The following is a 20,702-nucleotide window of genomic DNA, read 5'->3' as shown; positions in this document are numbered from 1 at the left end:
GATAGCTGCCCATTTCTTCAACAGCAATAGCTGTGCATATAAACTGCATTTGGAGGTAGATTTGGACACTCACCCTCTGAGAGAGGGGTGAGGAAAAAAATAATATGTTGTGAAGCTATATAGACCAGATTACATGTGTCCAGTGGACACGTGTGTGAAAAGGACAGCTCTGTATGGGGCGAGATTTTTTGGGGGGGAACAGATTGCCCTTTATTTTTTAAGGTGAGAGTGGGATGTTGGGGAAGGATAGTAGGTATATTTGAGGAGGTAGAGTAGGTAGGAAGACAGACAACAAAGACAAGACAGCATACAGGGGTGGTATATGACACATGTGGGAGGTAAAGTCTTTGGATGGGGAGGGGTGTTTGGTACTCAAAAGCCCATAAGCCTCCCAAATGGAAATAGTGGGACTGAGGTCCCCACCCATGGGCACTCACCACTGCACCTTCATGGCCCTGAAGGTGGCTGTGTTGGGGTCTGGGTAGAATGGGCAGGCTGACACTCTAAATGTGCCACATGGTCCTCAAGCTGCCGTAGCAGATCTTCAAGCTCCCTGCGGAGCTCGCTATGTACTAAGCCCCGAACCTGACTACGGGTGATAGTTTCCTGTCTGCTCCCATTCCTGGCGGGGGCGAGCCCCATCCCCTCAGGCGGTTCCACCCAAAGATGGTGCAGGACCAGAGAATGAGGAGGTCCCGGGGTGGGTCTCAGATGTGTTGGAGCCAGGTGCCATTGCCAGATGATGTGGGTGAAGTGGGTCCGCTGGAACCGGCCTTCCCAAACATGCTACGGTGTTGTAGTTTTAAAACATATATGGGTTAGTAATAGTTAGCACAATCCAGGATTAGTTATAACAGCATACACAGATATTCACATTAACCCAAAACACAGATTTGGAACAGCTGCATAGCAAACAGAGCACATGCATATATGAAGCCACAGTGGCCATTACAACGGTATGTAGGTTACATTGATAGCAACAGGCCACCAATGATAGTATTTCAACATGGAACATTAATAGAAACACATTTCAATATTTATTGAACAATAGGCCATATGTCCCAACAGTAGGTTTGGTGTAAACATACCCGATGATTTGTGTATTTAGATTATTGTTGCAGATATGGTGGCAGCTGAGTGAGATGTCATTTAACAACTTATATATCCCTTTAGTTCTCACAACTTTAATGCTTATTGCTCTAATCAGTAAAGTACAGGTATTCTTACACTACTTTATGTCCTTGGTTTGGCCAGTGGTATGTTTGTAAACAAGTGTATACTTCAACTGTCTTATAGTTAAATTTTACATCTCTTACCTGATATACCTGTGGTGGGAATGCTTGTTAACAATACCTGACTGTTTCTACACATATTCCCAGATTCCGAGTTAATATTATGCACATACCTCTCAATCTCTTATTGCACACACTCTGGTCAAAGCTTGACAACATGGGGGTGGAAATGGGACATATTTTGAGTATTGTTCTCATAAACTTGGAGGGCTGATAGAGTGACAGGATTTGTTTTCATATACATTTTCTGAAGGTTTTGAGGTCTGAAAATCAAATGTATGTCATTATTTGCTGACTACAAATCTGAGATGATCCCACTGATTTGCCAACGGGACAGGGGAACAGGCAAAAAATATGAGCCAATTATCTGGACATTCTGAAAGGATATGCAAAGTTGAGAGGTATGATTATGCATGCAGCTTACTACCACTCCCATGATCCGAACCATGGCTGCGTCTGCTAAAAATACAACAATTTAAGTCACAGTAGAGTATGCTATTTTGTTATTGTTGTCTATTTCTTCACTGTTTTCTGTCTAGGTCTCTCTGTTGTACAATCTGACCTTGTAATTACAAAAGTCTTATACAGACATTTTTATTATGTAGCACAGTGTGGGTAACAGTGGTTAATACAGCATTACTATTCAGAGAATGCAACACTAACAATGCCATACAATACCAGAGTAAATACTACCAGTACAGGATTTCAGTCTTTATTGGCAGGCACAGTTTTCTAATCTGACAGACCAGTGGAGGGAATGTTTGTTAACACTACCTAAATGTTTCCACACATATTATCAGATTCCAAGTTAATATTATGAACATACCTACCGATCTGTTAATGCACACACTCTGGTCATAGCTTAACAACATGAGGGTAGAAATGGGACATATTTTAATTATTGGTCTCATAAACCTTTGGTGAGTTGCTAGAGTGACAGGTTTGTTTTCATATACATTTTCTGAAGGTTTTGAGGTCTGAAAATCAGATGTATGTCATTATTTGCTACCTAAAATTCTGAGATCATCCTACTGATTTGCCAGGGGGACAGGGTAACAGTCAAAAAATATGAGCCAATTATCTGGACATTCTGAACAAATCTGTACAGTTGAAAGGTATGATTGTGCATACAGCTTACTCCCAGGATTCAAACCATGGCTGTGTCTTCTAAAAATACAACAATTTAAGTCACAGTAGTGTGCTATTTGGATACTGCTGTCAATCTCTTCACTGATTTCTGTCTAGGTCTCTCTCAGTTGTACGATCTGACCTTGTAATTACAACAGTCTTATACAGACATTCCTAGGCATTTTTATTATGTAGCACAGAGTGGGTAACAGTGGTTAATACAACATTTCTATTCAGAGAATGCAACACTAAAAATACCATACAATACCACAGTAAACAAAACCAGTCCAGGATTTAGAGGTTTATTGCCAGGCAGTTGCAGTTTTATTTAAATACGACCTATATGGGACTATTACTGTCATAGTGTCTGGTTTATTTAGTACAACCCATACACAAAACAGTTTTTATACTGGCAGTTGACTTTCTACTACTTTTATATTTATTTGGTATGACTACTACAAGCAGGATTGTTACTCATCAGCCTAGTGATGCAGCCTTTGCAGCCTACTCGTATGGGCTTCCTGATTCACAGCCCACTCACTTGCAGCTGTAAGAGAATTAGAGAAATATTTAGCCATACCTATCCATCATATACACAGGCTAGACATTATTAAACAGTTACTGGTATGAGTGCTTACACACTGCTGGGACATCACCCCTCTGCCTTGATTCTTGGATCCACTGATCCAAGAGCTCCCTCTTTCTCTGTTTCAAGTCGGCATAGTGGTGCCTGACCTGCTCACCAGTCCGAGGGATACCAGTGGCACTGGTGACGTCACAAGCAAGATGGTCCCAGACTTCTGATTTAAATTGGGAGCCTTGGTACTGGTCCTGCAGCAGTCTCTCATCATGTTTTTTTACCAGGAGTCCTACCATGAACTTGGACTCCTGGATGCCCAGCACTATGCCCAGAAGTGCAGTCCTTCTCCAACTCCAGCCATGCTGCCCACAGTGGGATGCTGCAACCAGTTATGAGCTGTATTTCCACCTGTGGGGTTTAAATACAGCCAATTTCCCACCCTTTGCCATGATTGGACGGTTTTGAATATGCTGAGCTAAGCTACTTGCAAACCTGCTTAGCTGAGGTTGACATTGCTTAAAGGGGCAGGTTCTGCACTGCTTATCAATGGGCAAATCCATTTAGCTGGGCTACTCATTGCTTAGCCATCATATTTACACAATGTTTACACCTGGTAAGCAGAGCTTTGCAATGCTTAGCATCGCTTATTTTTCATTTTATACACTATTTGCTGTAGGGCATTGATTCATCATTCATTACATATTATACATTTGTTTGCTGTCTCTGACATCCCCCAATGTGTTTTCATTACATTTATTCATGTGTGACTATACTGTATGGAGCACTTGTGTTTATATGGGGATTTCACCACTTTATTACACTGATACCTCACATCTGGAATGAAATACTCCGGTTAACAAATATATATTATTTAGTAGGTAATACAAAAAAAAATTGTTTATGCACTGCTGTCACATTTAAAATGTGAACTGGTTACAGTGGCGATCAAACCAGGAATGGCTGCTCGCAATGCACACGTGCTAATCACTTCACTATTGCAATACTGTTTATTTTGCTCTTGCTATTTAACTTCTTGCGCTGTTTAAGCTGGACTAAGCATAACTTAGCAACGTGCACACCCACGCAGCTACGCTTAAACTTTATCACATTTATAAAAAAAGTTTTATTGTGTTATTTTATCTATACCCTTCAGAATATCCCTGCTAATGCTAAACCTGTTATTTTATCAGCTTTCTGCTTCATAGTGGGCATACCTCTCAACCTCTTGGAGCAAAAACTCTGAACAAACCCTAAAATGATGGGGGACAAATAGAGGGACAGATTTTAAATATTTGCTCTTACAAACTTAGACAGTTGATGATAGGTCTTGCATTAGCATGGATTTTCTGAAGGATGTGAAGTCTTTTAAACTCAAATGTTGTCATTTTATTTAATGACTTCAATCCTCAGCTATTTTCCAGAAAGGTACAGCTTTTAGGAAGAACACACCAAAAATATGAAACAAAACTGTGGACATTCTGCGAAAATCTGTAAAGTTGATAGGTATGTTTAAATCCTGATGTGTTGAGGGTGTTATGAGCATTCTCACTCATTTTAATTGCTGAAAGGCAGTTCTGGAGTGCAGGGGCGTGTCTATTTTAAAAGCTCTGCTCTCAGACACACCCCCTGTACTCGTACATTGCTCCATGTGAGTTTAACAGCACAGGCAGTGCGCCTTCATGAATATGCAAGGCGCGCTGCTGTACAGTACAGGGACAGTTCCTGCTGTGCAGGAATAACTTATTCCTGCACTGCTGCTTGCTGAATCCCAGGGATAGTTAAGTTGCAAGGGATAGTGCAACAGTGACATTCACAATTTGCTTTTCTTAAACTAAAACTGCATTTTTTCAAACATTCAAGGTTCCAAGGGATAAATATACATAGACTTGCAAAAAGTATAAAACTGCAAAATGGTACAAATAAGTAATTAGGCTTTCATGATCAAAAAAGTCAATGAGACACTTAAAAGATTGTATGTGGTTTATTGAACATTTAACATGACATGATTAATGAGATTAGTTAACCATATCTACAGCCTATGGAATATATACATCCAAGTTAGGGGTGAACACTTATGTTCTTCAAAGTGTTGACAATCAACCCATTGAATCCTGATAGGCAGTTTTGTTGTTTGTCAAACGCTTTCTCATTATGTATGAAAACATTGTAAACAAAATCTAAACTTATTTTAGTGCAAAATGATGCCATACAAAAATAATGACTTCTTTTCATTAAAAAAACTAGAGATGAGTATCTGCTATTGGTATTCTTCTAAGTTCAACAATCTGTGAGTTAGCTGTACTGCCACCATCTTGACTTCCATGTATAGATTCATTGTCGCCAATGTTAAGGCCTAGTCCTATAAAAATATACAGAAAGAAAACAATTATATCCATAAATGTGTAGTTAACAGAGAGTTCATGTTTATGACATTCTATTCTGGTTTAATCAATTCTTGAAATTTAATTTGCATAACTGCATGTATTGTTGAAGCTGTAATGGTAAAATATGCATAAGTCATATTAGAAAGCATTAAGGAAATATTTGCTGATCAATTCTATTACTGCACTGTTAGTAATTAAATCATATCCAAAAACAAAAGAAATTATTTTGGATATAGCTGTTCTAATGTGGCACATGGTCAAAGGGAAGTTCAATGCATTTTCTTTACACAATATTAATGAAAATGCAAGCAGACCTTAGCCCTGTTGTTTATGCTGTCATTACTTTAATAACATTGTTCTGTTAGACATTACATTGATGAAGTGCAAATATCTATCAATTTATTTAATTTGACAACATGAAATTGTAAAGTTCAACAATAGTTTTCATTTTGTTTGTAAAGGGAGGAAATCATCTGGCAAGTACTATTAATGCATTTGGTATACAGCAGTAATTTTCAACCTTTTCATGGGCAAATCCTACAGAAGCTGTCACATTTCTCAAGGATCTGTGTGCATTCTACCTGCTGTGACTATATAGAATTATTTTATAATGAATGCATATTTATACCAATAATAAAATAAGGAAGACTTACAGTCATTTGAAAATGGGACAAGTACAACAGCAGAGATAAGTCTCACTTCTATAAAACACAGTTTTTGACTATAACATGCATCATACTGTTTGCAGTACTATAAGGACAACTATATGCTACAACTTTTCCCTCATGCTGGGTCCCTCATAATATTTCCTTATAACATTTTCAGTCAGCAATAACAGGGCATTCAATAACAAAATAAATCTAAAACTGTTGTTCTACCCTTAATGTGTTCAGTGCAGCACAGTCCGGAATCTGTTCACACCAAGTTACTTTCTCCAGCCTATGATATTTTACCTGTCGCATGTTTCAAGGTGAAAAAAATACATATATTTCTGGTGAAACATTTTCCTTGGATGTGATGCTAACTCAGAAAAGTATTACTATAGTCTATCACTGTATTTCACATATACTGAGCAGAAGTTCAACACAAATCCATGGAGGAAGACAGGTAAACTGTAAAATGTTTGACTCACATAGCAATGGTCTATGATCCACAGCAGTGACTGCCCGTGTAGCAAAGACTTTCAGCCCCATTTGAGATTTCATTATGAAATTTTTAGACACTAGTAACAAGTTGCTTAGCCACAAAATGACTGGTCTCTTCCCTTGGGATTTCAGTATGGTACAACACTGAATTTGTCTATACTCCACAACAATTTACACTTACATTTTTCCTAAGCAATATCATAAGGAAAAATATGTATATTTTGTATTTTTTAAAAATATTAGTTTTATTTACACTGTAACAACAACACAGCAAAGATATTTTATAGACCCTTATTGCAGGCAGTCTTTGTAAGCCTGTTCACTGTTTATGACTACAACATTTGGTTCTTTCAAAAAGCCCAGGTAATGCATGTCCTCATGTGTATCATTGCTATGCTAACGCAATTCAGGAAAGTTCTCTGGTGTGCATGAAGCATGTGAAAAAGGATTTCTTTTTACTTCCTTAAATGAAGTAGTCATTTCTAATTAAGTTTTATTCTTTCATATTTTACATCTATGTTTATTTCACAGGCAACATTTGTTTGTCATGTTTCTCCACTTTCGTATTGTATGCATATGCTCTTTAAGTTGATTTCTTCTGTGAATACAACAAAAACATGTTCACTGAAGCAGTTTAAGTCTCTTGCAGAATCCCTTGTAAACTATTGCTTAGTAGAATTATGGTTAAAAAATTACTGATATACAGTAAGAGGATTTCTTAGATACTATGCTGTACATTCAGCAAACAAACATACCAGTGCAAGCATATGACAGTAAGTCTCAAGTCACATTCTCATTAAATTTGGTTTGGTAACAAACCAATTTGTCCAGGGACAACTTCAGATGGGAGTTAGATAAATATATTAGTGGGAGTTAAGAGAGTAGGGAGGATTAAACGGTTAAATGGGAATGAGGGATGATTGAGAGGAAATGAGATAAGGGTAGGGAGGAGCTTAAGGAGTTTGTGCAAGTGCAACTAGGTAGGGAATAACATTTTCGCATGAACTTGCTAAGGCAAAGGTTACGTCCAAGATGACCTGTAGGTATTCCTGGAAAACAAGAAAACAGGTAGGCTTTGGGTTATTGATTGGTGGCTGTTTTTAGGAGACAGGTGGTTGGTATGTGTATTTTTTTTGGGGGGGAGGGTTGTGGTTGTAGGGGGGGTGACGGGTTATCTCTGCTAGGTAGTCCACATGTAGATGATGGGCTCAAAGCAGTTAAAAAAAAGGGGGAGAGAGGAACAGCAGAGGAGATGCAGTACCATGGTCAACACTTTGTGAGGTCATAGATTCAGCGAGAAACTTGTCTGCCACTGAGAGTGGGTGGTGGATTTAATGGGTTGATCAGGTCATTTTTGTTGGTGAAGGGCTCTGTTTGCACACTCCCTCAAAAGAAAAAAAAAATTTAGTAGGGTCTTGTTGTTTCCAATGCCTTTTTCTACTCATGAGCTGTTGCATAATCGTCACAATATTTTCCAGGATCCGCAATCTTACAGATACTTTTAGTCATTGTAGCAAGCCTGCAAGTTAAGATATGTACTGAGCGAGTCAATGTTATAGAGTTATGGGCAGCAACATCATGGACATTTTACTAACCTCAGACATATTGCAACTGAGGCTGCCGTGCTTCTTTGCCAGAGCATGGTATCTCTGAATATTCACAGCTGTATATCATTTTTGGCCTAGTTTGGGAATCATTGGTGGTAGAGGACTAAGGGAGTCATTCACTGAGGTAGTTTACACAGCCAGGCTGCAAATGGCTTTTCTCGGGCCAAGAGAGAGGTAAAAAATGGTTGCTTCTGCATATGTGCTGTGTGGTGCTAATGAGCCCTGAAGCATGGCCGTACTTTCGGCTGTGCTGATTTCATAACATATTCCTCTCAGCTGTCCTGATTTTGTGCCCTTTTGTTTTGGGGAGGTTCCCATAAAATTGCAGTAGTTTAGCAGATCAGTGGAAATCCATGGAAGGTCACAGCAAAAAATAATGACAGTCACTGGAGTTCCTGATTTTCTCTTTAGAAATTCAGATTAGTCCAAAACCTGCTGTTCTGCCTACTTTATAAGCTTGTAAAACAGGTTTTTAAAGAGTCTGCTTTGAATCTTGCAAAATCCAGTGTTCTATTTACTTTATAAGTCTGTAAAAGCAAGTGTTAAAGTGTCGGCGTGGTTCCTCCATTATTTAGGGCTTTGTACAGATTTCTTGCTCTCCGAGCAAAAATGTGGCAAGACACAGCTTTACGTTTTCACTGTGTTACACTGTCACTCACACTGTGATCAATAAATCGCTGTTTTTGACATGGCAAAAGTATATTTATGTTGAGAGGCATGGCTCACGGTCAGATTTTGGCATGATACAGATGGTGCTGGCAGAGAACCCAAAATGTATGTGATCAGGAGCAGATTTAGTATAGCTTTTTATTCAAACATGGGTTTGGCTGTGGAGACTTGGTTTTAGTGGCTGGGAAAAGTGTCTTGGTCACAGTAGCAGCAGTGACCATTTTGAATGTTATTTGAAGGGAATCAAGAGTGTCTGCCACTGTTAGAATGGGTTTTGTTGCTAGCATTTTGGTTGTTGTTAATGGCACAAGTAGGGTAGTTGGAATTGGGGTTAGGGAGCCTTATGCTTCAGTCTGTTCATTTTGGGGTTGTGGTTGGTGCACGTTCAGCTGTCTAGCTGTTTTGGTTGGTTGTCTTCAGATTGTGTGGGATCGGGGAGATAGTGGAGACAGGCAGTTGCTCTTCAGTCAGGCTTTTTGCAGGAGTCCTGCTGGGCGGCTGGTGGTATTCTGGGTTTGTGGGGACAGTGTCTCGCTTGATGGTGGTGTTTTCTGTGGGAGTGGAGCTTTGCCGCGGTGGTGGTTTGTTGGAGGAGATTTGAGAGACTTCATGTGTTTTGCGGGTTGCTAGTCACCCATGAATAATTCCTGTCAGTAGCACATGCATGGTGCGGCCTTAATCTCTGAAGGGGACCGGGACAAATATTATCAAATTAATTAGGACTCAGAGTCTAAGGGAATGTAAATGTAAAACGGTTGTTTTGGTCAACATTAATCTTCAAAACAAAATCTAATCTATGCTAATAATGGCACTAGCATCAATCACAAAGGGGTGAGACTGGCATAATGGATAAGGTCTTAAACTCACAAATACAAGATGCAGGGCTTGAGTCCAACCTCTGGTTATTGGCAAAGCTTGTAATACTCAGCAGACTAGTAGCCTAGTATTAGGAGGGGAGGGTTTGACATACTGGTTAAGGTCCTTAATTCATAGATGAATAGTACAGACTTTGATTCTGATCTCTGGTTATTAACTAATCTTCTAATTATCTGCAGACTCATAGCCAAGTATTAACCTGTGAACCTATATCAGGTTCATATTTGATGTTGTCTGTAGTCAGAAAGTGTATTCATTCTTTGGTAGAATTAAGCATATGCTTACAAGCATTGGCCAGTTAGAGCCATCTTGCTAGGCACTCTTTTCTTTTATAGATATTCTCCACTGATATTTATTTGGGTTGAAATGGTGATTCTTGTATACAACATGGATTCCAGCTATCTTCTTCTAATTCCTAATGCATGATTTACTTCATGCAATGAGAATTCCTGTCTGTTGGATTTGGGCAGTTTAACCTTGTTGTCATAGTTACCTGAAAATATAAGTGCACACCATTTGTGAAAGGCTCTAGTATCTGAAGCAAGGACAGAATATCCTGCTAATCTTGAGCATGCAATGAGTATATTATCACAGGAAGACAGAATGGGACCTTTTCCTCATTGGGTTTCTTTGTTAGAAGTGAATACAACATAGCCACAACCACTAAATAAGTTAAATGTTACTCAGAAATAGTGTATGTTTGAATATCATAGCCACATATTTGGCCACTGAAGTGTCTAACCCTTTTGTAGCTGTACTTGTTTGGACTTGAGTGGGGAGGAGTATAGTAGACAACTGTTGTGAATACCGACTAGTTTATGATTTGATCACTGCAATCATTTGCAGACCTAAATGGGACTAAGCAGAGAAATTACTGACCTTTATTATCAAGATGCTTTTAGAAAACATGACTGTCAAAACTGAAATGCATCACTGAGCTTAAATATAGACTGCTTAGGGATTTCAGGATTGTAGGTGCTCAGCTAAATAATGTAGTTTTCATGCAAAATCAACAGCTTTTCTGTGTGTACACGGTCCATACATATAGCTGGGACAGACTCAAAATTTCCTCCTTCATTAGTGAAGCATTCTCATTCGGTGTGATGTGTTTATTAGGCGGCAGAAGAGACAGATTTTAGCTCATTATTTAGGCCCTTCTTTAAACTATGGGGTTCTCCATTTGGGGGTTCTCATATCTAGCAGATAACTTAATGTAGACATTAAAAGAGGGGGTCGTAGCACAAAGGCATTTAATGCATAGACACAAGGTATAGTGTTTGAAGTTTATCTTTGTTCAATTTTTGTAAAGGCAAGGTGCTTAATTTGTTTTCTTTTGCAGATCACAGAGGTATGGCATTTGAATGGGTATCAGTTGGTGACATGAAGGAAGAGGACTTGAAAGGTGATGGAGGGGTTTCAATGGATGTCCCGGTCGCTTGAGTGGTGCACAGTGAGATGGGGGAGTGCTGAGTGAGCAATGGTCAGTGCCCTGACAGAAGTGAATTTGAAAGGTAATGGATTCTGCTTGTGTGGATGTCTTGATTGCTGGAGTGGTGCACAATGAGGTCACAGATCTTTATTCGCACTCATTAAGGTACATCAGAGTTGGAGCAATTTGAGGTAGTATATGGGCAAGTTGTGGTGGAGGTATGTTTAGGGTAGGGTATTGCAGGGCTGGAGATTGCTTATGGGGTCTGGAGTTTCCACAGGTGGGGTGGATTCACAACAATTATAGGAAGCTATGAGGTTAATGGTTCTAGGGCCCTTGCAAGCTAGCCAAGTTCAATTTTTATTTCCACATGTTGTTCCTATTGTCCTTCAAGAGGGATATGGGTGGAACATATGGGATAAATTTCCAGTTATTCATCCATTTGTTTTTTAGAGAGCTAAGGAGGTGCATTTTTTTTTTTTTTTATGAAGTGGAAGTTTATTCCAAACAAGATATTTTCCTGAAGATAAATCTGTCCCTCAATCAGGTATTATTGTTTCATATCATGTTAAGGTTTTTAGAGCGAGTAACATGTGTACCATTTAACTTCTGCATTGTGCTGGTAGGAAGTTTTGGTATGAGTATGATTTTTACGAGTAGATAGGGTTTGATGGAGCATTGTGGATATGTGGGTGTTTTGGGGGACATATGTGGAACTGCATATTTTGTTGGCTAAGCAGAAGTTTTGGCTTTGTTTGGGATTCCTTTCAAATATAGGATATGTTTACTTTCTTAGATACAAAGGTAACAAATGGAAAGAAAAGGTTTGTGGGGAAGCCAAGGGTGAGTAATGGATTAAGGATGTTCTTCAGCCTTTTGGGTTAATGAAGTTGCATGTCGGCCAGTTTAATCAGGTTGCTTTGAGTAGGTGTTAATGAATTGGTGCATTTTACTATTGTGGTGTCTTTGGAAAAATTCACTGGGATGGCCTTTGGGGCAGAGGGATGGCGTTGGTCATGAGGATTTGCATTTGTTTACAATTGTTGTGGGAGATGTTGGGTTGGGGGGCATAATTTGGGTGGGTTGTTTGTGGCTTGTTGGACGCCACACAGGAGGGACAATTGGGGAGGTTGAATATTTGGAGTTTTAGGCTAATTTGGAATACTTTTAGTGGGAGGTGTTGGGGATTAAGGTTCATTTTCCTTTGTTTACTATGACAGTGGTATGGTTGTGTTGTTCATGCTTGAGGAGGTGTGTCAGGTTGCATGAAGATTAAAGGTTTGCTCAGGAGTTTGGAGTACCCTTTATAACTACAGCATATGGTAGGGCATTGCTAGATTGGTTAAATGTGTGTTACAGCTGTCTGTGTGAAGGTGTTTGGTGGAAAAGATTTAGTTATTTGTCAGGTGTCAGAGCAAAATAAGGAAGGTCAGTTGGTCAAGGAGGATTTACCTCCGAGCACTGTGGTGGCAAGGATGACAAGGGTAAGTGAACTTATTAAAACTTGGTTGGTGGTTCGTTGGTTTGAAGGGTTGGGGTAGGTTGATAGCACGAAGATTGCCAGATTTTGGCTATTGTCAAGATATATTTTGCTGCAGGAGTGGGTGTTGGGAAATGGAGGTTCAGGGGGCTTATAGTTTATGTGGCATTTATATTATGGATGTAATTTAGTCATGCAGAAGGTGATTTGTTGGTCAGCAAATGCTAGGATGGTCATTATGTCTCTTTGCTTATACTAGATAGTCATTGTGATGGTAGGATTGCTCTTAAATTGATCTTGGAAAGGAAATTGCATTTTGGTCATTATATACATTAGGTGGGAAAATAGGGCTGCAGTTAGGCAGGATGGTAGGTAATTGCCTTGCTTGGTTTTGCATGGCATTGGGTTAATGTTCAGGTGTTGCCTTTGGCAGGTAATGTCCTGGGACTTATTATGATGTTAATACTGGTAGATGGCGTAAGTGAGAAATTAGTTAATATACAGAAGTTATGCAAAGTTATTGCCATTATCTTAGTACTGGAGTAGAATCATTGGGTATTTTAACCATTTAGTCAATTAGCGGCTTTCAGTACTTATATGTCAGGACTTTTGGGGATGATGACAGGGATTCAGTTGGTTTAGAGATGATGGCTTACACCGAATGATGTTTGGCTTAACCCCCTTATTATGGGTGGTTAGGTTGTATAAAAAAAATAATTGGTATGAAGGAGGGGAACAGCCTTGTCAGGCTGGTGGGTGGAGATGAGGGACAGGCTTGCCCTTTTCTGTTCCCCCTCTGGTCTTGGATGTTTATTTCAATGAGATGAGAAAGAAAAGGAGATTGCTTGATAAATAAAATAGGCAAGCAGAGTTAAGGACTCTGCTTATCGGTTGGATGTTTAATTCAATAAGTGGTAAATGAAGTGAGTGATGGGATGCTGCTTCATAAGTAAAATAAGTGAGTGGAAGTAAGGACACTGCTTATTTGGTTGGATGTGTAATTCAGTAAGTGGTAAACGAAGTGAGTGGTGGAACGCTGCTTCATAAGTAAAGTAAGCAAGTGGAGTGAACGTTGCTTACTGGGTCAGGATGAGCAAGGTCACGCTGTCCTGATTAACGTTACATGGATGTTTTACCATGATTAAATTAGCTATGCTATGTTTCAGTTGTAATTAATAATTATTGGCTAACAAAGTTATGTTTATGGAAGTTTAATAAAGGTCATCAAACATCATTCGGTGTGATGAGTTTATTGAAGGGGACTGGTTGTTATAAGTGGTATTCAGGTTTAGTAAAATTTATGTAATCTGCCAGACGTGTGTGCTAAAAAAATGAACATCAAGAGTTAGGTAGTTAATGTCTTCACAACTTAATTACATATTTTTGTTCTCAGTTATTATATGAATCTACTGTAGAAAAGGGAAAGGCTAAGTTTTGCATCCAACCAATTATACTTTATTTGTTTAATATTAGAACACCTTCAGAGGCAAAATCCTTATAAAATTATATTCATGAAGCTTAACAAAGTACAGATGCTCATCTGAATGTAGTGATAGGTGCCATATAATGTGTGCCTGTAATTAATAGTTTATGAGCCCATGCACTAAGAATTCTTCATTTGTGAATTTGTATAAGTTGGACACATTCCCACATACTTCATGTATGCCTAGATCACTGCAGGACATGCTTTTATCCCTATATTATAGCTTACAACGGTTGTCATAGTAGGGGCAATGTACATATACTGGGTGCTTTGTGTGAAATTCATACAAACGTATCCCTTTGTACTTCTTTGCATGTTAAATCAGGTTTACTACAATTGGTCAAATGTAACAATTATTAAAGACAAAAAAAAAACTATTTGATTGAAAGGCAGATGATCACATGTACTGGCTTTTTTCTGTGTAAGATTACTGTACATTGAGGATATATATAATTGGCAAGGGTGTGGTGGTGCAGGGGGCTTGTACCCCTCCAAAAAACACATTCATAGTGTGTTCCTTTGTTTTTTGGGTTTCAGGTGGTCAACCATTTTGTGCTTGGGTATGTATGGGTTTTCAATATGGTGCATGGCAATAGTGAAAATATTCTATGCAGTTACGGTAGATAGCTGTTCATCTGTAAATACATTTTGAAGATTTTCTCAAAATGGTAATTGTCACTCTTCTTATGTGCATTAAGCAGACATTGAGGCTTGGGTGTTCGTTTAAGTGGTTTATTGTATACAAATACATCAGGATGAATTGCAGGAACATTAATATTAAGGAAACTACCTAACTGACTACATGCGTGCATGCTCACACTCTGGCTGCTCACTCAAAATGGCACTCTTACTTGCACATGCTCAGTACTTATATGCATATGCTGACTCACTGGAAAGCTTCTTAAAGGTATATTACACACAGACTGGTCTACAGTAATATCACTACATAGCAAATGAAAGACAGTCAGATGTATTGCATGGAAATGAGCTTTCAACAAAAAAGACTTGGCAAGTCCAACAATAGCATGGCAGCAGGAGGTGGATCACATAAGGAAAGTCCTAAAGCTCATGCATCTGAGTTAGATGTCATTATACAACGCACCACTGCTGTTTTTGCAAGACACATATTTAGAGAATAAGCATGCATGAGTTAAAATGCAGTTGCACCAACAAACTTTGCATTTTGTAGATTAACTATTCTAAGCTAGCATTTTCTCAGGAAAAGCAGTACATTCTGTTCTGAGCCTAGAGTTCAGTTAAGAAATGTATTTTATTTGTATTCCTCTCTGAACTGGAATTCTGCTAGAGTATCCCATCTCACTGTGGGAAGTACTCTGTAACATTCAGAATCATGCATGACACTGCTTACAAACCTAGGAAGGTAGCATCCCCCTGAGAAAGAATTAAAACATAAGGGGTAATATTTTCTCATATTCACTGTTCCTATACATAGAGTTCTGCCTTTTATCTGAAGGATCAAAAATTTCACATTCCTTGTCTCTGTTCATGGTGGTTTTAAAACGATATTTCCCTGTGGCTGTTTAGCAAAGAACAGATTTGTGTAACTGCACACATTATTTAAAAGGTAACTTGAATCATCTAACTAAACAAACTCAACCAAAATAAAAAAAAACGAAATAATTATATACTCTCACACAGTAAAGAAAATTTTAAATAAAAGCATCACTGTCATACATATAGTGAGGTTACAAAGTAATGCACTATCTCGCAACCTAATTGAATAAAGCAGCTATATACTTTTCTGTAATTAAACAGTTAAAAAAGAAAAGTTAAAAAAAAGTTTGAAAAGGGAGGTGTTCTGTGCTACTTTTTAATTAACACAAGTAGCAAACAAATTATGCAACATTTTCAGAGAGAGAACTCTTGAGTACACATTAATGGCCACAGTAGATGCCAATTATTGTAAACATACTACATTCTTAAGGACAACTTTAAAATGCTTGCACTAACCTGGACTGATTATAAAAAGAAAAAAGATAACCTCTGTCTTTCTCATGAGGTGACTACTGCATTTAAATGAGAAATTTATTTTTTGCTTAAGAAAACTACTAAAAGTATAATTGGAAACATAAGCTTCTGCATGGATGAGAGTTGCTGAGTTAGTACTGAAAAATATGTTTTTTCTGCACTGTTGACAACAATTTTGGCACCCTCTTTTGTCAGGTACATTGCTTGTGTCAGCCCTCCACAGAAACATGTAAGCTAAGCAGGAGTGCAAGCCATCACATTCCATTAAGCTGGATAAGGCAAGGTGAAGGTCCAGCATTACAAAAGCAGACAGAGGGAGGCTTGGCTGTAAAAACCGACAGCAAATTCTTACTTAACTCGGAACAGTTTTCTTAAGAAAATACCATAAACAGATCAGTGAAATTATTATAAGGAAAACAAATATCTTTGTACCATATTTTCAAGTAAAACATTCAAAATTATAGAAGAATAATGTTAAAAAACTGAGAAAGACATTGAATAATATGTTAGAAATCCAATTTCAAGCAAAAAGATTAATCCTAGGATTCAGAACAATGTTTGTTGCCCACCCTGAGTACCAAATGCTGGTTGGTCAACTAAAGAGCCAGCAATAAAATCAGATTCAGAGATGAATACTGACACAATGAAAACAACTCTGTTATCAGCTCTTTACCATGTTTCTGAATCCAAAGAAGCACTGTCAGATGTTACTGCACTAATGTTCTCCCTAGCAGGCCATGTATCTCGTTAGCAAAGACACCCTTCTATATGTGCACACACACACACACACACACACACACACACACACACACACACACACACACACACACACACACGCACACACGCACACACACATGCACACACACACACGCACACTCACACGCACACACACACACGCACACACACACACACACACACACACACACACACACACACACACACACACACACACACACACACACACATTTAGACATCCATACCTACACACACAAAGAAATAAAAACTCTGGAATTAACACTAACAGACTTGCAAAATATGTTCTGGGAAATGAGGTTTGGAACAGACCCTTTTGTCCAGGATCATCTTCAATGTGGTTCTAGATATATAGGTTAGCAGGAATTAAAAGGATAAGGGTAGGATGGGGTTAATTGGGAGGGAGGGATGTTAGGAGGAAATGAGGTAAGGGCAGGGAGGGGATTAGAGGGTTTTGGCAAGTGCAGTTTAGGTAGGAGTCACATTTTGGCGTGAACTTGCTACCCTCCTGCCCTCCCTCTTTTTATTAGCAGTGCTTGTTTTTATGTTATGTGGGGGAAGGTGGAGAAGAGGGGCAGGCTTGCCCTCTTCTGTTCCCCCTCTGGTGATGGATGCACAATTCAATAAGTTGAAAGTAAGCGGTTGCTCTGGTGGATAAGTTAATAAGCAAGCAGAGCTGCTTATTTGGATGGTGGTGTAATTCAATAAATTGAAGGTGAGTGGGAACGCTGCCTTGTTAGTGCATGATAAGTGAGCAAGTGGGGGACTCTGCTTATCAAGGGTGAGCGGTACTCTGGCCTTATGGTTATTTTATGTCTTCTTTCATGGATGTTATTATCACTGAAATTTATAACTATTGGTTAACAATCATGTTTATGGAAGTCTAATAAAGGTCGTCAAATGTCATTCGGTGTTGTGTGTTTATTGAAGTGGAACAGGACAAACAACAGGAATAGCACCATTAAAATAAAATAAAAGAATGAACCTGCAATTAACATTGAACAAACTCAGTGTTTCAATTAAGTTGTTGAATCATTCCAGGTGAGATACCTTCCTATATTCTAACTGTTATGAATGTTATGCATATGGGTACTACTTTTTCAAAGAAAGGAAATTCGATATGCATTAAAGAAGTTAACAAAAACTATTGAACAGAATGATTTAAGATAAATTGGGTTACTTTGCAAAAAATGGTTTAATCAGGCTTATTTAGTACCATTAAGCAGTTTTGGGGTTGACTGATAACAATAAAACATCAGACGTGTTCTAACATCTGATATCTACAAAAAATGAAGTACCCCAATCATTTTGCAGAAAGTATATCAAGATTCCTGTTGCATGGTAGTAATTTAGAATCCATAAATGGTTGGTGGCAAATGGAAACTGAAGCTTACCCACACCTAACAGGAAGAAAAGCATCTACTGTACTGATGTCTGAAGAAAGAAGAATAAAGTATAACACTTTTCCAAAGCTAGTAAGCTTGTTGGTTGGCTGAATGCTTTAAGGAAAGAATGATGAAAGATGTATTGGTAGAAAGACTGGTCTGAATGAAACCATTCAGTGAAAAAAAAAAAAGAGATGGAAAATTACTTCAGTTAAGAGTCTGGTAAAGTTGAAGATTATGAAAACAAACAATCCATTAAGATGATCTACCTTTCTAGCTAGTGTGATGTATCTCCTTAAAAAAACAAATGAAAAAAAAAGCCCACAGTAAATCTTAAGCGCTTAATAATTTAACAAGTTACAGAACATTTGTAATTATGATGCCAGATTTAGGTAACAGACCGGTAATGATAGATGCAAGTATTCCAATGAGAGTTTTCAGGCAGTGTCAGATAACTGAGAAATATGCAAAAACTATACTGAAAGTAAATTAAGAAAAAACAGAGTACAATCAATGTGAAGTGCTCAAATTAAATAAAAAGAGTTGCATTAGAAGTGAAGTATGTAGCCAACCCTATTATCCAATTATCATATGATGTACTGAAAATCTAAGTGGATATGCATGAACCATCACTTAGCCCAACTGTGGATTATGATATAATGTGTATTAATGGTCTATAGGTTAATACTATGCTGTTGATCAAGAGGACAGCTAGTAGAGTAGTCAAAATATCCCACATCCTATGTACCCATTGACATAATCTAGTTTTGATCACATTTACTGAGGACTTGAAGGGATAGACCCAGATTGTATTTTAATATTGCCTAGCCTTTCATCCAGATTATGCTTAAAGGGGGTCATGAAGATAGTTTGCTTTATATTCAAAGGAAATCTATTCCATAAGGTGTTTACCACATAGAAACAAGGTATAGGGTTTGAAGTTTATCTTTGTTCAATTTTTGTAAAGGCAAGGTGCTTAATTTGTTTTCTTTTGCAGATTCCAGAGGTATTTGAATGGGCATCAGTTGGCGACCTGAAGGAAGGGGACTCAAAAGGTGATGGAGGTGTTTCAATGGATGTCCTGGTCACTTGAGTGGTGCACAATGAGGTCATAGATGGGGGAGTGCTGAGTGAGCAATGGTCATTGCCCTGATGGAAGTGAATTTGAAAGGTAATGGATTCTGCTTATATTGATGTCTTGACTGCTGGAGTGGTGCACAATGAGGTCACAGATCTTTATTCACAGTCATTAAGGTACATCAGAGTTGGAGCAATTTGAGGTATTGTTGGGGCAAGTTGAGGTGGAGGTATGTTTGGGGTAGGGTATTCCAGGGCTGGAGATTGTTTATGGGGTCTGGGGTTTCCACAGGTGGGGTGGAGTCACAACGATCATAGGAAGCTATGAGGCTAATGGTTCTAGGGCCCTTGCAAGCTAGCCAATTTCAGTTTTCATTTCCACATGTTGCTCCCATTGTCCTTCAAGAAGAATATGGGTGGAACATCTGAGGTAAATTTCCAGTTATCCATCCATTTGTTCTTTAGAGAGTTAAGGAGGTGCATTATTTTTTTTTTTTTTATGAAGTGGAAGTTTGTTCTAAACAAGGTACTTTCCTGTAGATAAATCTGACCCTCAAGCAGGTATTACTGTTACATATCATGTTAAGGTTTTTAGAGCGAGTAATGTGTATATATATATATATATATATATATATATATATATATATATATATATATATCATCAACAGGGGCTATTTTTGTTGCACTGGATGTTAAGGTCTCTTGAGCATGTATTTAAGGTTTTGTGGATGTGCAGAAGGTCACATAAGGTGGATTTTTGATGCTCTGTAGGTCACCCCTTAAGGATCTTTAGAAAACAAAAAAGAGACAGCACTTTAAGGCTGACTGGTTAGCTAAAGGAAGGCATGTCATTGATTATTGTAGTGAGGAAAGTCTCTGGTATCTCAAGCTGGGTCATATGCTTAGGCAAGTACATACCAAAGGGACCATTATAAGGTGTTATGGTTCTGATAAAAGAGGAGTAGAGAGGGATAATAACGTTCTTAGATCAGGAAAAAGCACACCTGGTTAGTTATTTGGTTTGATAAAAGGATTTCCTAACAACAGTGGATACATAGTGAGCAAAGGATAGTTCATTGTCAATGGAAGTGCCCAAAACACTAATGGCTGAGTCAACTTTCAAAGGGTGTTAGATACATCATAGGTGCATGGGTGTCCAGAATTGTCAAAGGACACAGTACGGTACTTTTTGGCATTCGGTTTCAGGTCATGGTTCATGCATCACTTATTGGTGAGTGTCATTCCCTCCTGAAGAATATGGAAGTCAGATGGAGAGTTAATGACAGCTCTGAGTTTGTAGTCATCTGCAAACTTGGTCATCCAAATTCTTATGATGTCAGCCATGTCATAGAATATGTAAATACCAGACAGAAGTGGCCTTAGGACAAATCCCCAAGGGACACTGGTGGTACTCTTTCTGATTAG

At 38.5% G+C, this 20,702-nt stretch overlaps 1 protein-coding gene across 1 annotated transcript in view; it reads right to left on the bottom strand.

Moving 5' to 3' along the window:
• Window positions 1-4,965: 4,965 nt before the first annotated feature.
• The window catches only part of ADGRV1 (adhesion G protein-coupled receptor V1), a 3,979,741-nt gene continuing 3,964,004 nt past the window's right edge, over window positions 4,966-20,702 (bottom strand). Inside the window, exon 90 of the mRNA XM_044064182.1 lies at window positions 4,966-5,359. Within this exon, the coding sequence (XP_043920117.1) occupies window positions 5,241-5,359 (119 nt within the window). The 3' untranslated portion in view covers window positions 4,966-5,240. The remainder of the gene's footprint in view (window positions 5,360-20,702) is intronic.

This window comes from Protopterus annectens, chromosome 2.part2, assembly GCF_019279795.1.
Source record: "Protopterus annectens isolate FY-2018-M chromosome 2.part2, PAN1.0, whole genome shotgun sequence".
NCBI classification, from domain to species: Eukaryota; Metazoa; Chordata; order Ceratodontiformes; family Protopteridae; genus Protopterus; species Protopterus annectens.
Note: the sequence above shows the minus strand (reverse complement) of the source record. Positions and strands in the feature narration are given on the sequence as shown.